General features: G+C 60.2%; 1 protein-coding gene across 1 annotated transcript in view; it reads right to left on the reverse strand.

Moving 5' to 3' along the window:
• Positions 1 to 14,000, reverse strand: part of TPCN2 (two pore segment channel 2) — a 38,190-nt gene extending 24,190 nt beyond the window's left edge. Inside the window, exons 1-5 of the mRNA XM_025358397.1 lie at positions 13,775 to 14,000; positions 8,486 to 8,550; positions 7,785 to 7,861; positions 7,230 to 7,407; positions 4,983 to 5,099 (exon numbers count right to left, since the gene is read on the reverse strand). Of these exons, the coding sequence (XP_025214182.1) occupies positions 4,983 to 5,099; positions 7,230 to 7,407; positions 7,785 to 7,861; positions 8,486 to 8,550; positions 13,775 to 13,883 (546 nt within the window). The 5' untranslated portion in view covers positions 13,884 to 14,000. The remainder of the gene's footprint in view (positions 1 to 4,982; positions 5,100 to 7,229; positions 7,408 to 7,784; positions 7,862 to 8,485; positions 8,551 to 13,774) is intronic.
• Between the last annotated feature and the right edge of the window lie 706 nt (positions 14,001 to 14,706).

Raw genomic sequence — 14,706 nt, forward strand, 5'->3', positions numbered from 1 at the left:
CAGTCCTTCCCCGTCGCAGGCCTCCCCCTTGCCCATCTCCCAACTCCTGGGTGCTGCACACACAGGCTCCCCAGTCCTAACACCTGTCCCCATCCCTGTCCAAGGTCATCCTCCCCTCTGCCCACCCAGGACACAGTTGGAAGGGTGGCAGCCCCATGCCTGCCTTGGGACCCTCCTGCCTTGCCCAGCACACCTGGCCTCTCAGGGTACCATCCCCACCTCCTCACCCCTCACCCCTCAACCCGCCTCCCCTTGTGCCCCTGCCTCCAAGCCTTCCCCTCCCAGACACAGACCCTGCCCCCAGGAGCCCCACCTCCACACCCCCACACTCACACAGTGCCCTCCAGCCTCACTGCTCCCACACCCAACCCTCACACAGTGTGAACGTGCGTCCCCTCCAAATCTCATGTTGAATCTGACTTCCCGTGTTGGAGGCGGGATCTAGCGGGAAGGGTCTAGGTCATGGGGTGGATCTCCCGTGAACAGCCTGGCACCCTCCCTGCGGTAATGACTTCAGGTGAGGGTTCGCGAGAGATCTGGTTGTTAAAAGGAGTCTGCAGGCTTCTCTCGCCATGTGACACACCCGCTCCCCGTCTCCTTCTGCCACGAGTGGACGCTGCCTGAGGCCTCACCAGAAGCAGACACCAGCACCATGCTTCCATGCAGACTACAGAGCCGTGAGCCAAATAAACCCCTTCTCTATTAATACCCAGCCTCAGGTCTTGCTTTATGGCCATGCAAAACAGACTCACACACACTCACAGCCACACACACACACTCTCACAGGTATTCCCATCTTCACTGCCTTCCTCCTGGGAGGACAGAAGTGCCCACCCACAGTCCTGTCAACCCACCCCAGCCTTCTCAGTGTTGGTTCAATCACCACCTCCTGCTCCAACCACCACACACCAGTTTCTCATAGCTTCCATCATGCCACGTTTCCCTACCCTCCCCTCTATTCACCCACCTCCCCTGCTCCTGTCCCAGCCCATCCTCCCCTCCTGGCCACTGGGACCCACCTGGGGGTCCCCATGATAACCTTCCCATCCTGCCTGGCGCCCTCGGCACCAGACACAGCTACCTCGGTGCTCCCGGCTGCCCTGTGGGCCCCCTGCACTGCCCGATCCGCCTGTGCTGGGCACCCTGCCCCCACCTCCTCTCTCTGCCTCACACCTGGATTCAGTCCCATGAGTATCCCGTTTACACTTTGGCGCCTGTCAATCTCAAATCCACGCTCTCAGCTGCAGTCTCGCCTCCTCATCAGTGCCTTGTTTTAGAAACGCACGGCTGTCAGCTCCTTGCACAAAACCAAACGCTCCGACAGCTGCCCACGGCTCTGCCCATGGCCTCCAGGGTCCACAGAGCAGTCCCGGCCAGTCAGTCCAGCCCCTTCCCAGGCCGCAGAGGCCACGGTCCTCCAGCCGCCAGTCTCTGCCCAGCTGGCCGGCTCAGCCCCCCTGCCAACCTGCAGAACACTACCTCTGCCAGGGCTGCCGGGCTCCTCTCCGGCACAGCACCCACCACCCTTGGGAACCACTCTCTGCATCTGGCACTTCTGTGCACTGGCAGTCTCTCTGTCGCTCCAGAAGGGGGTCTCAGAGGACAAGAGACCTGCCTGTTCTGTTCACCACAGTCCACCCAGCAGCAGCACAGCAGGCCTTCCGGAACGTCTGCAAGTGACTGATCCCCAGCACTCACTCCAAGTGAATCATCACCCTCAAAAGGGACCCCAAGGCCTGGCGCAAGACTGAGAAGGCCAAGGGAACAGCGGTGAACAGAGAACGGCTCAGGGCTCTGGCTCCTGCCCTGTGCGCCCAGCTCACCCGGAACCCACTTGTTGCCCACTGGTTGGAAACTCCGGTTTTAGGGCCTGATAACAAAGGCTTCTCTCAGCCCCTCTACAGGCCAGGAAGACACTGAAGGTGCTGCTGGCTCCCCTCCCCTGCCCAGGAACTTGCACCCTCACCTGTAGTCAGACACAGACCACGGCACAGCTTCCCCAGACGCAAGAGCCCAACCCTGAGGGCCTTCCCTTGACAGCTGGGGCCGTGAGGCCTCTATGAGGATGGGAAGGTACATCCAGGTGACCAGCCTTCAAGGACAACCAACCACAATGCCAGTCAAGCCCCTGGGACCCTCAGACCCAAGGCTTTGAAGACAAACCACGTCCAAACAGCCCTGGCAAAGACAAAGTGAATGAGCAAAACCCAACAGTGACCGGCAGCCCAGGGGTTATCCAGCTCCCCCGGCCACAAGGCTGGGGGCACCCGGTCCTCCCTGCAAGCCGCCCAGTGCCTGTGCGAGTTCTGTATGACAGGACAGCTGGCCACAGAGGAAAACCTCAGGCCTGGTTTGCAGACGTGCTGAGTGACGGCCGGTCCAGCCAGAAACATACACACGCGCATTTCAGCCTCCATCAAGAAAGCGCCACACAGACGCGGCGGAAGGCAAAGCTCTGCAGTGGGCGGTCCCCTGCGTGGACTGGAAAGGGGATATTCCCAGGTGGAGGACAGGGGCGTGGAAAGAGAAGGGTGGAAGACTGGGAACGAGGTCTGGGAGGAAGCACGTGGACTGGCTGCTCTGAACAAGCTGCTCTGCACGGCACGTGGCGTGAGGAGCCGAGGCCCCACATGAACGCCCACCAAGGGCACCGCGGACAGGAGCCTCTCTGGCCAGGATGAGGCGTCCTGTGGATGCAACTGGGCCTCTTCCCTCAGCCACCCTGCTCCTAACTCCCTCCACCACACACAAATCGGCCATCACAACAGACACGGAGGCTATGCCTGGTGCCAATAGCACAGCCGCTCAGCCAGAGGCAGAGCCCGGCACCGGCCCAAGACAGCCCCCGGCAACAAAGGGGCCCTTGCCCATAACCGGCACTCATCTGTCCTCCCGGGACAGACAGGCGTGCAGGTTATGAATCTGCCTGCCCTGCCCCCAACGTCTCTGCCAGCACCATCCCAAAACTTGCGGAATGAACTCAGTGGGGCACTATGTCCCACTCACAGCCCTACAAATACCGCTTCCAGTGGAAGAGCGGGGGCAGCCCTGGCACGGCCCCACAGTAGCTGGCTGTGGGAAGGGTCCCAGAGCCTTTAGGAAGACTCAGCAACGCTGTCGGCTTAGGGTCACAGGGCACAGCACAGGCTCTGAACTGGAGGCAACTGGGCGGGGCTGTCTCTCCCCAGCTAGGACCCACTGGGACCCAGGCAAGGGCAATGGGAGTGAACATGGTGAAGAGGCACAGGGGGATGGCCAGCTTTCCACCTCCCACCTCGCCCATTCTGGGTCCCCGGTCTGGAAATACCCCTCCCAAGGTGGGGATGCTTCCACCAGGATACACGCTGGTGCCAGTGGTCTGGACCATAGCTTGTTCATGAGAAGAGGGCTGCTGTGCAGCGGGCTGAGCGGGCAGGCTGGCCGCTACCACTGAGAACAGCAAGGAGGGCTGGGTGGGGTCCTCTGGGGCACCTCTTACTCCTATGCCCCATAGGAAAAGTGAGCAAAGAACTCCAGCCTTCCAAAGGCAGGACCACCAAGGACTCGGGCCCCTCCGGGAGGAAGGTCCAGTCCCTGTGCCAGGTGAAAAACCAGGGCCAGCTGGGGAGCTGGCGGAAGTGAAGGGAGCACAGAGCAGGTGGCAGAAGAGATCCAGGAAGGGCCCACGGCCAGGTACAAAAACAGGCCTTTATTTGTTTTCTTCCTTGCTTGTAACATAGACCTGTGTCCCTTTTTCCTGTCTCCTTCCCCATCCTAATTTCATATAAGGATTCTTGGTGTGGCTTACAATTTAGCCTGTAAGTTACAAAACACGATACAGCTGCCACGACCGTAACTCAGAAATGGCGGTGGGAGGGCCGTCCCCGCTCCCCTTGCTGGGGCAGTCACGGGAGAGGCTCTTCCTGTGCAGGGAGGAGGCTTCGGGACGCTGCCGGGTCAGGGAGACAGGAAGGAGGCGGCCACGGAGGCCCCACAGCAGCACAGCGGGGCTGCCCTCCAGCCACCCTTCCGCTCTGCCGGGCTGTGGCCGCGACACCGCCCATTCCAGCTCTCTGCAGCGGCTACTCCCCACCAGGTCCTGCCAGCAGGGCCCTGGGGCAGGCGGACAGGAGACGCACTCACTAGGCTGCACCCAGAGCTTCCCAGCCTCCCCATCGGCACTGCTGGGACCAACCTCATTGAGCTTCTGGGAGGCACCAGCGCCCGCCGGGTAGCACCCCCTCCCAGAGGGCAGAGGGCAAGGTCCCAGCTCTATGGGCCCCTCCCCTGGGCCTCCAGGTGCTAACAACCCCCATCTCTCCCCCGTGTGCCCTGCCCAGGGGTGGGGCTGCTCCGGCGGTTCTGGTTCCACTGGGCTGCTTTCACTGTTGGTTTCTCAGCGCCTATTTAAGGCCCTCTGTTCCTTCTCTCCACAGGGCACCTGCGGGGCTCTGCTTCCCGACAAGACCCAGTGGATCCTGCTGACTCCGCACCCACCTCTTCCCGCTCTGTTCTCCCAAAGCCCGGGGGGGGCTTCCGGGTGCTCTGAGGGGAAACCGAGACGCTGCAGTGGAAAGAGCTGAGCGTGGCCGGGTGAGGGGCTTTCTCATTGTCAGGCCTCACAGAGCTTGGGGCTTGTGACTATGGGGCATGGTGAGGCTCTGGTGTGGCGCTCTCGTCGGGCGCTGGGCGGACGAGGCCCTCAGCTAGAAAGTGGAGAGCTGGGAGGCCAGAGTCCTGGATCTCACTCCCAGGTCCGCCCTCACCAACAGCGTGAGCCAGGAGGAACCCTGCGCCTGTCCAGCCCTCCGGGGCTTCATCTGCAAGACGGGAACAAGGCTCCCCAGCCAACAAGTGAAGAAGTGCCACGGGAGGTGGGCAGTGCTGGGCGGGTGGGCAGGATGGCTGGCGGGCTCAGGGCTCCATCCCAACATCCCTGTGGGCCTTGCACCCACACCACCCCCAGAGCTCTCCGCCTGTCTCAGGGCCGCCTCGCCACCTACCTCATGACACACGAGACTCAGGGACACGGTCCAGTCCACCAGAGACACCACCAGCACCACGAGGTAGCCCAGCAACCAAAGGTTCTTCTGGAAATGGGCCCACCCAAACAGGTAACCCTGCAAGAGAGACGGGCGGGTGAGCAGCAAGCAGCCCCACACACTGGCCCTGCAGCCAGAGAATGACGGTGCGCAGGGCAGGGACCGGACGACCAGAGCAGGGTGTGCCCCCACAACAGTGTGGTCCCCACGGGATGCTGAGCAGCGGTCAGGAGGCCCGAGCTCCCACCCAAGCCTGCTAGGGACTCACTGTGCAGCCTCAAGCAGCACCGAAGCTCTCTAACCTGGTCCTCATCAGTAACAGGAGGCTCCTGCCTGTTCTGCCTATGCAACCAACCACCTTGTGCAGGCTGAGAAGGCACGGAATGCATTCTGGAAAAGGCTAGAAGAGTACCGGCTCAGTGGGCAGGTCTCCGCCGCTACAGCAAGGCAGTTTGGGAAGTGAGGTCTGGTCTGTTCTTCCCTTACCTAACTGCCATTTCCCACCATCGAGAAAGTCCCCAGAGGGCGGTGGCTCACGCCTGTAATCCCAGCACTTTGGGATGCCAAGGCAGGCAGATCACTCAAGGTCAGGAGTTTGAGACCAGCCTGGACAACATGGTGAAACCCTGCCTCCACCAAAAATAGAAAAATCAGCCAGGCATGGTGGCAGGCACCTGTAATCCCAGCTACTTGGGAGGCTGAGGCAGGAGAATCACTTGAATCCAGGAGGCAAAGGTTGCAGTGAGCTGAGATCATGCCACAGCACCCTAGCCTGGGCGACAGACCGAGACTCTGTCTCAAAAATCAATAAATAAAAGACGGCCGGGCGCAGTGGCTCACGCCTGTAATCCCAGCACTTTGGGAGGCTGAGGCAGGCAGATCATGAGGTCAGGAGATCGAGACCATCCTGGCTAACACAGTGAAACCCCGTCTCTACTAAAAATACAAAAAATAAGCCAGGCGTGGTGGCAGGCACCTGTAGTCCCAACGGCTGGGGAGGCTGAGGCAGGAGAATCGCCTGAACCCAGGAGGGGGGAGGTTGAAGTGAGCCAAGATCATGCCACTGCACTCCAGCCTGAGCGAGTGCTGTCTCAAAAAACAGAGCGAGACTCTGTCTCAAAAAATAAATAAAATAAAATAAAAGACAGCCGCCAGAGGTCACAGCTTGCTGATGTACCCTCTCTCACCTTCTGACACATCTCAAACACACCAACCATTCAAAAACCGCTATTAACAACCTCTTGCCAGTTTCAGTTCCAGTTGAAAAACCCCCAGACCTGCTAACCACATGAGGAGCTAAAAAGGAAGAAATGAGAAACTGCCCGGGGCCTGCAATCACACACCCCGGCATCCAGCCACAACCCTTGGTCAGCACACAGCCCGCCCTGCCCACAAGGGACTACAGGGCAGCGCCGGGCAGAGGCCCCACGCGACCGGGAGGCCACGTGAGCCCAAGCCCAAGGAGTGGCAGGGCTGGCGCTGAGGAAGGCTGCAGCCAGGGCCTGATCTAACACCATGGGCAGGGATGTGGGGGCTCCTGAGACCGCAGCATTGGAATCACTGTTTGACAAAAATAGAACACGTAGCCTGCACCTCCCTGGAAAGTCACCAAGGCTCTGACAAGGCTCAGAAGCTTAGGTGAGCACCAAAGCCCCACCTCCAGCTTCTAGGAGGACGTGCGTCACAGGCAGAATCCAGAGTCAAACGTGCAGCAGCTGCTGTGTGCACAAGAAACCCCTTTCTGCCCCACGTCCGCCTCCTCTCCTCTTCTGTTTGGGGTGGCATGGTGAGCCTTGAGGAGGGACCGCCTGGGCCTCACTTATTCACTTGGGACCTCTCCTCACAGCAGCACTACAGACCCTGGACCGTTCTCAGAGGCCCTGCCAGCCTGCGCCACCCACGACGGCACACTGGCCTCAGTCTGCATGGTGGAGAGGGAGGAAAGCTGACAGCACACCGGGTTTGCATGGTGGGGAGGGAGGAGAGCTGACGGCACACCGGGTTTGCATGGTGGAGAGGGAGGGCAGCTGACACAGGCTCTGCCTCAGGCGCTTGCTTGTCCAAGAAAGTGTGCCTTCCTCACAGGGTCAAAGTACAAAGTCTGGGGAAAAGGCAGCTCGCTCCAGAGAATCAGCAATAAACCAGGACAGCAGCGGCCAGGCGCTGGGAGGCCAGGGCAGCACGTAGAGGGCCTGGCACCCGCCTCACCTTCACAGAGAGGTCGGCCGCAAAGACCAGCAGGCAGAGCACCTCGACACTCTCGGTCAGGCCGCAGGGCGGCTCCCAGGGGGCAGCGCGATAGCGCACGTCCGCCGTGCTGGTGAGCGAGGATGGGGTCTCGATAAAAGCCAAAAACAGGATCAAGAAGATGGTGAAGCTCAAAGTCCTGGAAAGGGAACAGAAACATGAAAACGCAGGAGTCGGCAGCCCTCGGGGCCCAGAGGCTGATCAGGAGCTTCCCCGGTCCGAAGCGCGGGAGCTGGCGCTGCCTGAGCATGGACACTCGTGACTGGGGAGATCACGAACCTGCTCAAAGCTCCATTGCCGAGGGCTAACCCCAGCATTCCAGAAAGGAACCCTTGTTGTCGAAGGAGCCTTCCATCACAGGCCGTCTCCTTTCCAGAGAGGATGATGGTAACCGCCCTATCTATGTAACAGGGAGCCTGCCTGGACCCTGAGACCAGGTGATCCCCAGGTAGGGGCCAGCCTCCCCCGCCACGCAAGCCGGCAGGAACCGTGAGTTCCACATGGGTGCGTTCTCACCGTTGGCATACGTTCGAGTAATACCGTCGGTAAAGCCACATCGAGCTGGCATCCACCCGGTGATTGATGGAGCGGTACTGGAAGCAAAAAGTCACATGAGGCATGACAGGGGTGCATGCAGGGTGGGCCGTGGCCCGAGCCCCACACCACACATGAGACAGGCCCAAGTCTCAGGCTGTGGATCACAGGGGACGCTTCAGCGTGTGGACATGGCCGGCCCTGACCCAGCAGGCCCACACCATCACAAACCATGAGGTTTTGCCCAACACACAAGACCTCACAGGCCACACACCCAGGGCAGGTGTGGGTGTGAGCAAACGCTCAGGGAACACTTGCTGAGGGCACGGCCATGCCTGTGTCTGCCTGTGAGGCTCTCCCTTCTCTGTGCAAGGCTGACCCTCCCATGCCCCGTGCAGCCGTGCCATCCTCCAAGACACCCCCACCCACCCAGGACCTAGAATGGGGTGGTCCCCAACAGGCCTCAGAACACAGTGCATCAAAGCAGCAAATGCGTCCAGGATGCAGAAAACAAGTTCTCTGGGGACTGACGGAGAGCCGTGCCCAGAGGCTCCGCCCTCGGTTCTCTTAAGCTACAGTCCAGCAACAGAGGTCTTGGCCCCAGTCAGTCTCCCCTGGAGGGGCGAGCCAGTTGGAGGGTGGCCACCCCGCAGGTCAGGCCACAGGGAGCAGGTGCCACCAACCTGAACAGCATCTTCGATGAAGACCACAGCCTGATCAATGCAGAGGTCCCACCTGGCCGCGGCACCTGCAGGCGGAGGGGGACATCAGGTGACCGAGCAGGATGACGTGGCCTCACCCTCCAGGACACCCGGGATCGAGGAAAGATGCCGGCTGCGGTTCCTCCCAAGGCCATGTGTAAAGAGATGACTCCACCCGGCAGTGGGGCTGCAAGTGCCTGCCCGGGGCAGGGACCAAACCAGGTAAGTGCCTCGGCAGCACGCGCGCAGGGCAGGCCCAGGGCACGGCGGCTCCGCCTGCAGCACACACACCCAGCAAGCCCGTGAGAAGCAGCGCGTCCTGCAGGGCCCCGGCGCCAGACTCGGGGTTCAGAGCCCGGCTCCTCCACATGCTAGCAGGAAGGCTGTGGCTGGCTCCTCCTCTGCCAAGTGGGGCTATTCACAGCCACCCACTCGGCTCCCCAGAGGGTACTGGGAGGTGCAACGCAGGAGGGCCAGAGCCCCCTGCCACACTCCCCAAGCACGCTCGGTACACGGGGCTGCTGTCAGTCCTCTTCTGCTTGGCCCGACCCTGGCTCCTGCACAGCCTTCATGAGCCAGGACACTGCACCCACTGTCCCACCCACCCCCATCAAACTAGACCTCAGATTCAACACCGACAGGGAGAACTGGCATCTAGAACCCGAAGGCACCGCCGTGAGGCTTCATGAGAGCGACCCAGGTTCCGTCCCCTCACTGTCCCGGCCCATGGGCCCAGGCAAGCCCACCCAAATCACTCCCAGGGTCAGAGCTTTGGGAACGCCCGGGTCCTCCAGCCTCTGCCGGTGCCTTCTGTGGTGAAGGGTGGCCGCCCGCCTTTACCAACAGCACAAGCAGGGTGGAGCCTCCCGACAGGCCTGGGCAAAGGCGGCAGTGGCTCCTGACTAGGAGGGGCCTTCAGGAAAAGTCAGGCAGCACAGAAGCCAAGGCCCAGCATCCTGGCCTGCTCACAAGCCTCTTGCCCGCCATGAAGCAGCCAGCGGGCACACCTGGTCAGTCACTGAGCCACTGCGGGAGGCCCGGGCCACCCACCCGCATCGCAGGCACATGCCACCTGTGTGGCCTCGCTGCAGAGCTGCTTCTCAGCAGGCCAAGGGAGAAGGAACGCTCAACCCGAAGCAACTGAGGAACCCGGAGAGGCTGACATTTCCCAGCCCAGGGAGAGGGCGAAGCAGCTGTCTTTTCAGTTGAGACTCGGCTTTTACACCTGGCCCCTTGGGGCCCACAGCTGCACCAAGACAATGTGGTGACACGGGAGGCAGCAGCAGAGGCCTCGGGAGGTGCTGGTCCCCAGGCAGAGGTCCAGGCCATGACCCGCCCACTCTGTTGGCCATCCCTAGGGAGGCAGCTGCCCCTGTCCTCCGGGCTCCTGCTTGGGGGCATGAGGTAGAGGCAGCTGGGCCCCAGACGGATTAGAGATGTGGGGGTCCCAGACAGAGGCAAGAGACCGGAACCTCACTGGCTCTGCTCGGCCCTGCTGCACTGCCGGAAGCAAGAGCCGTCCCTCCCTGCGGCTTTGGTACCCACGTGCACAGCCACAAGACCCACCCTGAGGACAGCCGAATGTCTCCCCAGGGAAGCGCTGAAAGTGGCTACTGTTTATGTCCCCTGAGCACATCCTGGGATCGCCGTGAACAGAAGCCACACTGTTTTGTTCCCTGCTGTATCTGCAGAGCCCAAAACTCAAGCACACAGGACTCAAAGCTGATTTATCCCATGAATAAACGAACAGCCCCGAGGGGAGCCTGGGGGGCAGGTGCTCTGAAAGGCCCCACCTTACCAAATTCCCTGGGAGAAGATAGAATCTCTACCAGGAGAGATCTAGTGATACAAGTTTCTTAGACAAGAGACAAGCTGCCGAGTTCCAGGGCTCACTCCAACCCCAGGACCATGGAAAGTGCTCACATTTGGCCGGGCGCGGTGGCTCAAGCCTGTAATCCCAGCACTTTGGGAGGCCGAGACGGGCGGATCACGAGGTCAGGAGATCGAGACCATCCTGGCTAACAGGGTGAAACCCCGTCTCTACTAAAAAATACAAAAAGCTAGCCGGGTGAGGTGGCGGGTGCCTGTAGTCTCAGCTACTCGGGAGGCTGAGGCAGGAGAATGGCGTGAACCCGGGAGGCGGAGCTTGCAGTGAGCTGAGATCCGGCCACTGCACTCCAGCCTGGGCGACAGAGCGAGACTCCGTCTCAAAAAAAAAAAAAAAAAAGAGAAAGTGCTCACATCCACCCAGGCCAGCCATCCCGGGCCAACAGTGGTGGGCACCCCTGGAACCATCCTGCACTTGTGGTTCCATTTCGCCTGGCTTTTTGGTTGCTGGTTTATAAAATTCTGGGTCTGGCCATCCTCCGTTTCACCCTGCAACAGCCCGAGAATCTTGCTCCAAACACTCAGAAGCACATCACAGCTTCCCCTGGGTCCCCACTATTCCAGGCCCACACTCCACCCTGGCCTGGCACTGCAGGTTCCCACATTTGCCGGCCCGCTTCTCTCCTGTCTTTCAACCCTCCGTGCCACTCATTCTGAACTTGGCTCTGTCAAGGCCATGCTCTCCAAAGCCTCCCACCCTTTACTCAGGTTGCGGCTTCTGCCAGGAGCACCATCCCCCAGTGTGTGGGTCCAGGAACTCCCTTGGGGCAGCTCGCCCCGCCTTGAGCTCATTACCCTGGAGGGCAATCACCTGTCCACATGCCATCACCCTACGGGGGGCTGGAGGGTTCTGCAGGGCACAGAGGACAACAGGGGCTGAGACGCTGCATCCAGCACACCAGGCCTTGACACGGCTTCCTAACCCAAGCCTCTGCCCCGCAACATCCAGGTCTGAGCTCCCGCTCCCCTCTTGCTCCAGGCTCCAGGCTGCACAACCTGTGTAGAGTCCCGACCAGCATCCTGTGTGACCCTGGGCAAGTGCCTTAACCTCTCGGTGCTCCAGGTCCTCATGGACCCCCACCCAGGAGGAGCTAAGTACAGACTGAATGACTTACCATAGCCAGAGTACTTTGCTAAGTGAGCCCTTCATAAGCACTCAGTTACTCTGAAAGCCTCTAGAGCATTGTAATCCCTTGTCCTCTTTTTTGATAATCAGTAAAACTGTGATTTTCTGACCCAGAAACAACAGAAAACAACTGTCCTCAACCTTTGACCCCGGCCCCGTCAGGTGGGGCAAAGTCAAAAGGACCCGACAGCAGGGTCCACTGGGGTCCTCGGGGCGCCCACAGCAGCAGCCCCCCACCACCCGTTGGCAAGAGACCAACCACAGGACTTGCGAACCAGAGCACAGGGCCTTCATTTCAAAGTCTGGCACAGGCCCCGGCACTGAGACTGAATGAGCCTTTGGGAGTCTCCATGGCTCCATAGTCTACCAGTCTTGCTGGAGACCCTGGCCAAGGAGATTCGGAACACAGAGCGTCCTGTCCACGTTCTCAGAAGCCCTGGCTGAGGCCACAGCAGAGGGACAAAGAGCGCTCCCTGAGAGCCTCCTCTCATCAGCCACACTGCCCAGCAGAGCAGGTCTCACCTGCCAGGGCCAGGACCTGCAATGATCACGGTGCTTACCCAGGATGGCCACTGGCCCCCACCCCAGTCCATCAGGCCCTCTGCTGAGGACAAACTCTGGATGCTCTCTGAATGCCCACAAGGCAGTCCCTAGTATTATCTCCCTTTTACTGAGATTCAGAAAGGTTAAACAGGGCCAGGCACGGTGGCTCACGCCTGTAATCCCACCACTTTGGGAGGCCGAGGCAGGCAGATCACCTGAGGTCAGGAGTGTGAGCCCAGCCTGGCCAACATGGTGAAACCCCATCTCTACTACAAATACAAAAATCAGCCAGGCGTGGTGGCGGGCGCCTGTAGTCCCAGCTACTTGGGAGGCTAAAGCAGGAGAATCACTTCAACCCAGCAGGTGGAGGCTGCAGTGAGCCGAGACCGCACCACTGCACCCCAGCCTGGGTGACAAAGTGATACTCCGTCTCGGGGAAAAAAAAAAAAAAAAACACAGAAAGGTTAAGCAACTGCCAAGGCCACACAGCCAGGGTAGCCCCAGAAAGGCGCCCAGAATCCTAGACACAAAGTCTGTGTTCCCTGAACGCTGCCATATGCTGGGCGTCTCATCAAGGGGGCTGCCAGAGCTGCTCCCTGCAGATCTCCCTTCTGACTGGTCCCAGGAAACACCTTAAGAACTTCCCAGAGGAAGCTTCTGAGGTGAGCAGACAGGGTGGCCACCTCAGTCTCTGGTTTTTCATCTCTTGTCAGGGTCCCCTCCTTGGCCCCCCATTACTCCATGGATGGGCATATGTCACCGACAGTGGGTGGCACCAGTATTCCAACCCAGTTCCTTCCAGACACAGGAGGAAAGAAGGAAAGACAGGCCAGAGAAGGAAGCGGCCAGGTGTGAATTCTCAGAGCGATTCGAGCAGCAGCCGCACTAGCACAGAGGGCTGTGACCTTGGGCAGGTCTCAGGGCCTCTCTGGGCCTCAGTTCCCTCATCTATAAAGTGAAGCTAAGGTCCTTCCACCTCTAATCCAGAACCTAATTCCCCTGGTGTCAGCGAGGGGCGGACGCACCCCACCCTCGGGGGGATTCAGCAATCTTCAGACCAGGACAAAAAACAGGAACAGCAGGAGGGAGTGGGGAGGGGACTCTGGGCTGGCTGAGAGCAAGGCGCGGAAGCTGTCACCGTCTAGGGGGCCCACCCCAGCCCCACAGGAGGTGGGACCGGGAAAGGCACCCTACAAAGAAAGGACTCCTAGCTCCCAGCTGGTTCGAATCCCACCTCTGCCACTTACTGGCTGTGTGACCTTGGGTAGGGTAACGCCTCTCTCTGAGCCTCTGCTTTTCCCAGAAGAAACGGGAAAAATCAAAGTGCTGCCTTCTCTGAGCCAATCAGGCGACCCTCGGGAAGTATGGGGTCTGGGCCCGCCTGGGCACACGGAAGGTGCCTGCCTGCCGCAGGGGGCCGGTTCCCTCGGGGTTGCCCACGGCTGGGCGAGGGCCTCTCCGCTCGGCTGGTCGGGATCAGGAAGCGACACGGAAGCGATCCCAGCTCTGCCCTGACCCCGGTCCGGGTCCGCAGGACGCAGCCCACTCGCCCTCAGAACACCGGCTCCCCTGGCGCCCGGCGCGGCCCGGGCCCCGCTCGGACTCGAACCTGTTGGGGGCGCGCCCGGCGGGACGCTGGGTGCTGCGACAGCGGGACCCCCACGCGCGACCCCGGTCTTCCGGGCCAGTCCCCTCCCCGGGTCCGGGCGGCTCACCAGGGCCGACTTGGATGCTGCGGCAAGTGGTCAGCCCCGCCGGGCAGTCGCCGCCACCGCCGCGGGCCCGGCCCAGCAAGGGCTCCGACTCCGCCTTGGGTTCCGCCATCCGGTAGCCCGCACGCGGGACCCGACCCTTAGAAACTCAAGCCCTAAGAGCGCCCAGCTCCACTGCGCAGGCGCGGAGACCCCCGCCCCAGGCGTTCTGGCCGGGGAGCGCACGGCACTGTGACGCAGGGGATCCCTGCACTCCCAGCCAATGATAACCGGGCCAACTGCGTAGGGCGGAGCTTAAAGGGCCCCGCCCCTCTGGGGTGGAGCTCAGCTTCCTTCCACCCAGGGCGGGGCAGCGCTCTGGGGCTGAAGGGCCCAGTGCTGGGGAGGAAATACGTTCTCAAAGGATTGTCTTTACGGCCGGAAGCTTCAGCATCACCTGGAAACATTTTAGAAATGCAAATATTTGGGCCCTTCTAAACCTACTGCATCAGCACCTCTGCGGGCAGCACCCAGGAATCTGTGTTTTAACAAGCATTCGGGGTAATTCTGATGCATGTGAATATTGAGTACCTGGGGTGACTGCAAAGGACTCCCCCAAGAATGGAACTGGAGTTTACCCTCTGATAGTGAAATTAGGAGGATTCAGTATAATTAAGGGAAAAGTTTAAAAACACATGACACACTTAAAAAATAATTACAACATATATAAAAAGTGTTTTCAACATTAATGCATTAAAGACCTTGTATTCGTTTTCTATTGCTACAGTGAGAAATTACCACAAACTTATAATATAAAACAACTCCCATGCATTATCTTTCAGTCCTGCCGGGCAGGAAACCAGCAGCTCGACTGGGTCCCTGTCTCAGGGCCTCACAAGGCTAAAGTCAAAATGTCAGCTGCCGTGGGCTCTTATCTGCAGACTTGGGAAAGCCCA

The sequence above is a fragment of the Theropithecus gelada genome, chromosome 14, assembly GCF_003255815.1.
Source record: "Theropithecus gelada isolate Dixy chromosome 14, Tgel_1.0, whole genome shotgun sequence".
NCBI classification, from domain to species: Eukaryota; Metazoa; Chordata; class Mammalia; order Primates; family Cercopithecidae; genus Theropithecus; species Theropithecus gelada.